This window comes from Carlito syrichta, unplaced genomic scaffold (assembly GCF_000164805.1).
Source record: "Carlito syrichta isolate Samal-C Ts95f unplaced genomic scaffold, Tarsius_syrichta-2.0.1 Scaffold311878, whole genome shotgun sequence".
Taxonomy (NCBI): Eukaryota; Metazoa; Chordata; class Mammalia; order Primates; family Tarsiidae; genus Carlito; species Carlito syrichta.
In genome coordinates, this window is record NW_007255974.1 from 211,862 (window position 1) to 222,200 (window position 10,339).

At 37.9% G+C, this 10,339-nt stretch overlaps 1 protein-coding gene across 1 annotated transcript in view; it reads left to right on the forward strand.

The window, feature by feature from the left end:
- The window catches only part of ALS2 (ALS2, alsin Rho guanine nucleotide exchange factor), a 79,659-nt gene that overhangs the window by 39,948 nt on the left and 29,372 nt on the right, over window positions 1-10,339 (forward strand). Inside the window, exons 11-13 of the mRNA XM_008069243.2 lie at window positions 276-456; window positions 2,738-2,803; window positions 7,857-8,019. Of these exons, the coding sequence (XP_008067434.1) occupies window positions 276-456; window positions 2,738-2,803; window positions 7,857-8,019 (410 nt within the window). The remainder of the gene's footprint in view (window positions 1-275; window positions 457-2,737; window positions 2,804-7,856; window positions 8,020-10,339) is intronic.

The window sequence follows — 10,339 nt, forward strand, 5'->3', positions numbered from 1 at the left end:
CCCACCCCCCCACCCCACACAGTCTCCTGGGATCTCAATACCAGAACTACTTGGTCAGAATCTATAAGGTTTCTGAGAATGTGTTTTTACCAAGTTCTTGAAATGATGACTGTGATCTCAGACGTTGCTGTAACACTAATTATTTGGGCTCCTTAGTTGAGAGAAATGTCAACATGTTACAAATCTTTAGAGAAGGAGAGTTCATAATCTTGATCATGTGATGATAATTATCGTATGTTCAGTCTTCGGGTTATGTTCTCATCATTTTGTTACAGAAAATTTGGGCACCACGGCCACGGTCCAGCTGCTGCAGGAGGTGGCAAGCCGGTTTAGCAAGCTATGTTACCTGATTGGCCAGCATGGAGCCTCCCTGGGCAGCTTCCTTCAGGGGATCAAGGAGGCCAGGAGCCTGGTCATCCTGAAGCATGCGAGTCTCTTCTTGGATAGTTATACAGAGCAAGTATCCAGTCCCGTGTCATGTTCAGTCTCTGCAGGGTTTTTCTGCCAAGGAGAACAGCTCCTTAATCAGAAGAGACTAGATTAGGGAGAGTGATATAAGGTAATAGAAATTGCAAAGCAGTATTTTAATCTTAAGCCAACTATAGTTCTTCATTGCTTAAATTTAGTTTTCTCTAAAGAAAAAAGAGGCTTAAAATAATGAATTCTCATGTTTCCTTCTATAGTCTAGCAGAGTGATGGATAGTGTACTTAATTTATATAAAATATACTTTAATAAATCTGATTCTTTAGAAAAACAATTTTGTTTGCTTAAATAAATTGTAACTAAACAGACTATTTGAAGACCAAGTGCTGATATTAAATATAGAGCTGTTTCAATGTCTGCTGTTGTGTAAATGGAGGATTTAAAAGGCCTAACTACCTTTAACATAAAGACTTTTTCTTAATAAAATCTAGAATAGTTATCCAAGTTTCTTTACATGTTTTTACGTGAAATATCCCAAGTGTATTTAAAAATATAACTTAAAATATTACTCACTTTTTTTAAACTTGTGTTTTGATGTGATGAGGTGAGGCATGATGTGTTATTTTAAGGCATGTCATGCTGTGCTTTTGATCTGAAGTAAGTATAGGTTTTGTTCTTTACACGCATATTTCATCCATTCAACCAACACTGATTGAGCGCAACTGAGTGCCAGGCTGCTGGAGCTCTGAGGCCACAGCAGCCAAAGTGTGGAGCCAGGAAAGCTCTGACTTACATGGGGTCCATGTTCTGTTGGTGTTTCGTTTTGTTTATTTATGACATAAATAATGTTTCTTGAGAATTAAAAAGTGTGTAAATAAAGATAGCCTAAAATCACCCATAATCCTGCCACCAGAAATGACCTGCTTATCATGTTAGTGTATTTCCTTTCAGACTTATGCATATATGTACAGATAGATGTACACTGTTTTAATTCAAAGCAGAATTTAATATATTTATAGCTGTTGTATGAGAGAAAATATCCTGGTTTGATATTTAACTCATCATCTTTCTGACATGAAAAATAAAAATTATAGAACTTGTTACTAATTTACTTATTGAAAACTAGAGTTTGCTGTTTGTGTAAAGATTTCAGCCTTTACTAGTATAGTTTTCCTTTTATGACTTGTATTCACCTCATAATACCTGAATTTCTTTTATTTTTCTTCTCTAATACTTCAGGCCTTATGCTTGAAAATGCTTTTGTTTTGATACCTTGGGCTATTTTTTTTAGCATAATATTTTTTTCCTATAGATGTAAAGTAAAATATCTGAGTTTATATATGGATTTTTAAATTTATTTTTAATTGTGGTAAAATGCACATCACATAAAATTTACCATTATAACAATTTTTAAGTGCACAGTACCATGGGCTATTTTTGGTAGGAGTGCTCTTCTTTCTCAAAGTCAGCTGATTTTATCTGCCAGCCCCGGAGTATGGGAGAAGCATCAACGGCTCAGAGCAGTGTATCTAGACTTGGGTCCTAGCACCATGTCAGTATTTAGCCCACATTGTATAGCACTGTCTCACTTGAGCACGTTCACATGTCTCCTTGCCTTCACTGCTGTTCATCCTGAAGACTTCACTGGGAAACCTGAAGTGAACATTAGAGAACATTTTCATCAAAAATTCACCCATTTTAATCGTATTTTCTCGTTTGTTAATTGACTTACCAAGTCGATTCTCACACTTTCTGCACAGCTTCAGGTGTTTTTAAAATAGCCTTTTAGCCGGGCTCGGTGGCTCAGCCTGTAATCCCGCGCCTTTGGGAGGCTGTGGTGAGTGGATTGCCTGAGCCCGCGGGTTTGAGACCCGCCTGGGCAGCGAGACCTCATCTCTACAATAAATCAAAAAAATCAGCCGGGCGTGGTAACGCATGCCTGTAATTCTGGCTACTCAGAAGGCTGAGGTGGAAGGATCGCCGGAGGCCAGCAGGCGAGGCTAAGCTGGCTGGGAGTGGCCACTGCACTCCAGACTGGGCGACAGAGTGAGACTCCAACTCAAAAAAAAAAAAAAAAAAAAAAAAATATATATATATATATATATAGCCTTTTATATTACCATCTCTACTAAGCTGGCATCCCCCCACTTATTGTGATTCCCCTACAACCTGCCCTGTACAAGTGAATGTCATAAAGCCTCTGAAACTCGTTGGTGAGATGCTAAGAAGTATTTGTTTTAGGTCCTTGTTTGAAAACTCTTAATAACTAATTTACATGTTAACACTAATGTATATGTTTCTTTTCCACTCAAGGTATTGCACATCTATTACAAATTTCCTGGTTATGGGAGGATTCCAGCTTCTTGCTAAGCCTGCCATGTAAGCAAATACATACCTTCCAGTTCTTTCTAACAGTCAAAGATCATGCTTTATAGTGTTCTGTGTTTTTGAGTACCCAGGGAAAGCTTTAACTTGGACATTTTACCAAACAAATAAAAATGTAGACTTTCGGTAACTCTTGTAAAGGGCAGGTATCATTTGCCCCTGATTATCATTAGAAGTAGTATGGTATTGAAAAAACAGTGAATGAAAAGTAGCATGTTGTGGGTCCTTCTTTAGTGCTACTGCTTATTATCCCTGAGACTTGGGACAACTCTCTTCACCTCAGGAAGCCTCATTTTTTTATTCATCTGAAAAACAAGAATATTTTCTCCTCTGTTGCTGAGGAACAAATAAGTATGTGCTGGAAAAGTATAAAGTGTTTGCACAAATATAAAGTAAATATAAATTTGCATTTAGCTTCTGGGTAAATAATATAAAAGCCCCTTACCCAAGGCAGAATTCACAACTTTGAAGTTTCTCAACAAGTGTTGACTTAGCAACAAAGACAGGTTTTTAAAACTTCTACATTTTAATAGAAATATTTCAAATTGGTACTCACCACCCAGATTTAACAGATGCTAGTGTTTTGCCATGTTTGCTTTTGATCCCTTATTCTAATAAAAGGAATACTAACATCCTGACCTCATTTCTAGTTTTAAAAGAATACTTTTAGTATCTTACCATTAAAGATGATGACCTTAGGTTTCTGTTAGAAATATAATTTATAGGGTTAAAATGCTCCTATTCCTCAAAGTTGGAGAGGAGTTGGTTTCTGTAATGTTAAATCTTCTTGAATGTCCAAAGTAAATTCAGTGACCTTTATGCATTAGTTTTTTAATACATTGCTGCATTCAATTTGCTAATACAGTTGTCCTTCGGTATCCCTGGGGATTGGCACTAACCAGGACCTCCTGAGGATACCAGAATCCTAGGATGCTGAAGCCCCTGACATAAAAGGGCATGTTTGCACTTAACCTATGCACATCCTCCCATATGCTTTTCATCATCTCTAGATTACTTATAATAACTAATTAAGTGTATGTGTTGGGTAAATAGTTGTTCTACTATTGTCTAGTGAATAATGACAAGAAAGTCTGTACATATTCAGTACAGGCAGAATTTTTTTCTTAAACATTTTTGATCCAAGGTAGGGTGAAGCCACAGATTTGGAACCCACAGATATGAAGGAGTTTTCTCTCCTTTTCTATTTTCTGGAATAGTTTGTATGAGATAGGAATCATTTGTACTTTTAAGATTTAGTAGACTTCATCTGTAAAAATATATCCTTCATGGGGATATTTGCTGTAGTGTGTTTTTAAACTACTGATTTAGTTCATTGGATAGGTCTACTCAGGTCTTTATTTCTTCTTATGACTTTTGTTATTTAAATTTATCTGGAAAATTATGCATTGCATCCTTGTTTTTAAACTTACTGATGTAATGTGCCTAGCATTTTTAAGACGTTTTCACCTATGTAATAACTGTAGTTGTAACCACTGTTTTTCATTCCTTTATAATTTGAGTCATAAATTTTATCTTTCTTATTTTGATCAGTCTTGTCAGTAATTTATCCCTTTTGTTAGTTCTTTCAAAGATTAATTGATCCTTTTCCCCTTTTTTAAAAATCTCATTAATTTCTGCTCTTCATTTCCTTCCATATCCTTTGTGTTCACTTGTTAATTTCTTATAACTTTATGAGTTTAGCACTTAGTTCATTAATTTAAGGCTATAAATTTTCCTCTAGTTGTTGTGTAAGCTGTATCTTACAAGTTTTGATACATTTTGTTTTTATAGTCATTCACTTCTGACTTTTTAATTCAGTTCTATCTTTCTAATTTCCATTATGATTTTTTTTTTTTTAATTAAGAGATAAGGTTTTGCCCTGTTGCCCAGGCTGGATCACAGTGGCATGATCATAACTCACTGTGGCCTTGAATTCCTGGGCTCAAATGATCTCCTGCCTCAGCCTTCTGTGTAGCTGGGACTACAGCTGGGGGTTAATTTTTTTAGAGATGAGATCTTGCTATGTTACTCAGGCTGGATTAATTATTCTTTGACCCGTTATCTTGTGCTTGCTCATTTCCAAAATATGGGGTTTGGCTTTCATGTTTTTTATGACGGGTTCAAGCATGTTATGTCTTTAATCTTAGGTAGTACTTTAAAATCCTGTATCTTGCTATTTTGTTTAGTATTTATATAATGACGTCATTTTCTATTCTTTTACTTTTAACCTTTCTACATTATATTGTTATATTTTTATATATTTCTTAAACCAGCAAATGGGTGGATATACTGCTTTGTTAGTTTTTCAATCTGAGAACTTTTGGCTTTGACAAATTTACATTTGTAATTTACAGTCTGTTTATTATATTGACTGAAATAGCTTATTTCACCTTTAGTATTGGTGAAATGCTGAATCTTGGTCAAAGAAAAGAAGAGAAAATGGTTGTTGCTAAACAAATAATTAAATGGAGCAGAAAGAAAGTGGAATAGTTATTCCTGCAAATAGGAATGGTTGAAGAAAGCAAGTTTGATTACAGGAGGGTGCAAAAACAGGCGAAGACTTGTGGTAGTTGAAATGGGAGGTTTCCTGGTGGTCCTGGAGGGCTATGACCCTTGCTGACCCTGTCAGCCTTTCTGCTCTGTTGACCTTCCCCTAGTATTTCAGAGTCAGGTTCACAGTACTCAGAAACTGGTCTTGGTAGAGCAGCTAGATGAGAGGACACAAGTCAATTGCCTCTTGCCTCTTGCACAGCACCACACCCAGAGCCTAGGCACATGAGAAGCAACTAGTGAAGGCTGTGTGGATGCCAGGGAGGTGGATGCCAGGTCTGAATTGGGCAGCATCTCCCAAGTGGTGGCTCGCAAACCCCCAGGTTTTGCATAGTTAAAAGCAGTAATGACATCTTTTTTCAATTTTTGTTTACAAAGTCAATGTTTAAAATTATCGTAAAGATTTCTTTTTAGAAGAAAAGAGTTGAGAACCTCTAGCGCCCGTTGGTGAGCGCACATGGCGGTGAGGGAGTCTGGAGTGAGGCTGCCCAAGCATTCCACCGATTGGCCTGGCCACCTTGCTGCTCACAGCAGGCCTCCCTGGTAGTTATTATATGGGGCTTTTTTTCTTAATTGTGCTAGCATAGCATTTGCCATAGTAACCATTTATAAGTGTACAATTTAGGGGCTTCAAATACATTCTCAATGTTGTATCATCATCATACTATCAGCAGAAACTCAGTGCATGTTGAATAATAACTCCCCCATGCTGTCTCCCCTAGCTCTGGCAGCGTCTGTTCTACTTCCCCTCTCTATGAACTTGTCTGTCCCAGGTACCTTATATAAATAGAACTATGCGTTTGTTTTTCTGTGTCAGGCTTATTTCCTTAAGCAAAGTGTTTTTGAGGTCCGTTTATTAGTATGTCAAACCTGCATTCCATTTTATGACTGAGTAGCATTCCAATGTATGTGTATACTGTACCACATTTTGTTTATTGGTATATTTGTGGATGGATACCTGGGTTGTTTCTACCCTTGATATGTTTTTATTTTAACAATCTGAGTAAAAGTACAAATTCAGCCATGTAAGGAAAGACCAACGTTGCCACTATTAGACTAAAAACTCCCAAGGAAAGATAAGCCAGTCAGAGTCTGTAGTTCAGATGTCCTGGGAGCAAACCTGGGCTACTCTGAGGGAAGATTACAGGTCGAGACAAGACTGAGTCCTGGAAATTAACGGGTTGCCAAGTGTTGGGACATTTCTGGTCCAGAGTGAATTGGGTGCTGGGAATCCAGGAGGAATATGGTCCCTGGGAAAGCGTGCTTACCATGTCCTGCTTCCATCTCTCAGGAGCCGCAATTTCACCTTATAGAGTAGAATCAGTGTCCTCAGCTGGTCTCTGCAGTAGGACGTGGAGTAGGAAGTGGAAACATCAGCACAAGCCAAGTATAAACTAGAAATCTGGGCGTGCTAGCCAAGATCTCTTCATTGTATTCTGAAACTGTCAAATTTGTGCCATTGAATTTTTGAGTTCCTGGAAATTATTATACTATTTTTGTCCCACTTTTCCAAAATAACATTTTACAATTTCAGGCTCATTGTCTCATTACTCCATCATTCTCTAAGTGCTTATATATGATGTTTTCTAGCCTTGTAGTCTCATGTAACATTATATCATGCTTGAAGCCTCATAGCTAAAAATTGTAGTATAATGCTTGTAAAGCACTTGAGTAGTGCCTGGTACATAATTTTTGCTCATTAAGTGGCATTATTATTCTGTCCTACCAGCTCTTACTGTTTTACAAGCCTTTTAAGTATTTGGGTCTGGTGAGCATAGTCTTGATGGGTTACTGATCAGCATTAAAATTTGCAATAAAATTTTAATAACGAATTTATAAAAAACATACAAACTAAATGTTGGCTTCAGTTTGAAATGCTTTTGAAGGTCTCAGCATTGAAATCTTCTCATAGAATTTGCTTTACTGTTTCCTGTTAACTGCAGTACTCTTTCTTGCAGCTTTTTATTAGTAGCCTATAATAAACTCTTATTTAGGTGATCAATAATTGAAGGAAAAAAGAAATCAAAAGTATTTTAATATCTGTGCTAATTTTGTTGGAGCAAGGAGCTTTTCTTTTCTTTTAGTGTTTCTGTTTAGCACACTAATTATAGAGAAATTAATCTTGCTGATTATTGCTATGACTTTTTGCTTTAAAATTCACATGTAATGGTGTCAGTGAATCTGATGGTTCCCTGCAATTGTAGATGCGTGATTCATTTCCTAGAACACATGCACATCTGTGATTAATCATTTCTATTAGCGTTACCATTGCTACAATTTGCTAGTTTTTATACTACAAGAAAAATCCTATTTTATAGATACGGAAATTCTTTTAATTATATCTAGCTTTTATCATTGTATTTATTTTCTGCTTCTTTGGTAGGACCTAAAAATATGTATTCTGTAAAAGGTACTATCTAGTGACACTTTCTATTTAATATCATGAACGTTGTCAGTACCAAAATGATTAACTAAATCTTTTTTCCTCTACCTCTAGTGATTTTCTAAATAAAAACCAAGAACTATTGCAAGATTTGTCAGAAGTGAATGATGAAAACACTCAGTTGATGGAAACCCTGAATACTTTGTTTTTCTTGCCAATCAGACGACTTCATAATTACGCAAAAGTCTTGCTGAAGCTTGCTACTTGTTTTGAAGTGGTAAGCTCCCATATCTATCCTGTGGATGCTTAGACAGCCAAGGAGCATAGTCACTTGTGTTGGTTGGATTCTACCACCATGAGATCTAGAACTGCATTAATGAAATATCTGCACGTGTCTAATGAAATTTCTTTTTCTTCAGAGAAGTGAAAGAGGAAAGAATGACTGTAGGTCAATCTAGTTTTCCTCTTTGTAGATTCCATTTTCTTTTAGGACCATATCAAAATTAACAGTATTTATTTGACGAAACTTTGTCTGAAGTTGAGAGTCTATTACCATGCTGGCCATTCAGAAGTTGCCAGCAGTTATTGAAGGGATATTGAGCCTGAGTTACACAAAGTTCTTGAGAGCCCTGACTTTCTGCTTAATGGCACACATTTGTAAGGGAGTGGCATTGCCACCTGGCCTGGTGGCATGCCACGTTTGGGTCCCTTAGCAATGCTGTGAGAAATCAGTGGTCCAGGATTTTCTCAAATGTCTCATCCACTTTCTGTGAAAAGCTAATTAGTCCTAGGAAGTCAGCACCACTCTAGGTTCTGGGTATTCATTAACACTGGTCCTGAGACACTCACCTTTGAAACTGTATGTGTGATTTCTTGTAGTTTCTACTCTGCAGGGCTCTAGAGAACCATGAAGACTTCAAGGTCCCTCATAGGCTTAGCATCTTCTTATCACCCTGATCTAGACGGATTCACTCCTTAGAGTGACCCAGGAACTGATATAGCCTTCTCACGTTTGTTCTTGCCAGTCTTTTCTGTAGACTGGTGTCAGACTGATCTAGTTTTAGCTGTGAAGTTTGAACTATCAAATATCCAAATGAGATACATATTTTACCTCAATATGACCTCAATTAATAAAAAATCTTCCCTACTGGATCAGCTTAGAATTGTTCAGAGATTCTGAACTGTAGTATTTCTAGTATGAAGGCCTTAATTCTGTGGAATCATCTGGAATTTTTAGTTTGACATTCAAGACCCTTTATAATCAGATCCTCTCTTCTGTTTCTAGCCTTATCTTCTTCCCTGGGTTCTACATGAGTAGTTCAGATTCTTGATTGTAGCACTCATGTGCTCCATATTTCCTTATTTCCTTCCTGAAATGCCCCCACTTTCATCCTCACTTGGAAAACTCCAGACCTGGAGCAGGAGTCATTGTCTCATGAAAATCAAGCCCTCTCTGACTATCCAGCTTTGCCTCCCCTTCCCACCTCTTAAGAATTGCCTACTCCCTGCTCTGTGTTTTGGTAACCCTTTCTCTCTCCATCACTCACTTCTCCTGTAGAACCAGTGGCTTTAGCCTCTTTATACATGGGGTCATAATCATCTGTGAAAATTTTTCAGAACACACATGCCTATATTCCATCCCTGTAAACTGTAACTTAGTAAGGGCACAGCCTGGGCATCATGTATGTTTGTGCAAAATATGTATTTTTTAAACTTCTTCATATAAAAATGATGACACATAATATTGATGAAATGCATTCCATGTGCCAGGCACTGTTCTATTACCATTTAATCCCCACTCAACCCTGTGAAATAGGTATTATTATTGTTCCACTTTTACAGATGAGAAAGTTGAGGCCCAGCTGATCTGGTGAACCTAGAACTCAAATCCAGGCTCTGACTCCAGAGTCCATTTTCTTGCCCCTTCTGATGTGTAACATGGCTTGTTACATGTTTTCTGTCTTCTCTGCCTAGTTAGAAGCTCCCAAGAGACAAAGACCATGTCTCCCCCGCCCAGCACCATAGCAGAATGTGGCAGATACTTACTAACTGTTTCTTAACTGAATGGAAAAAGTGAATATGAGTGGCTCAGGATTGTGGACTGGACAGGAACTGCTCCCAAGTGGGAGGGGTCATCCTTCATCTCACCTCCCGCTTACTCACCACGTGGCATGGCAGTGACACCTGCCCAGGAGTTGATTCTCCAAGCTTAGTTTGCAGACCCTTGGAGGTTTCAAAGATACTCCCAAAGACCCACAGGTCAAAGCTATTTTCTTGGCAGTACTGAGATGGATGCCTTTTCTGCTGTGTTGCCATTTGCATTGCTGATGCCAAAGCAAGGAGGAGGTGAGGCTGTGGATCCTTTGCAGGCCTCTGGAGAGGGGCACCAAACTACACTAGTAGTCCTTTGGTTCTTCATTGCTATGCACTTGCAGTTAAAAAGCAAAACAAACTAAATGCCCGTTTCACTTAAGAATGTTCTTGATGAAGCAGTTAAAATTATTTAACCTAGCTGGGCTCGGTGGCTCAGCCTGTAATCCCACACCTTTGGGAGGCTGAGGTGAGTGGATTGCCTGAGCCTGCGGGTTCAAGACCCG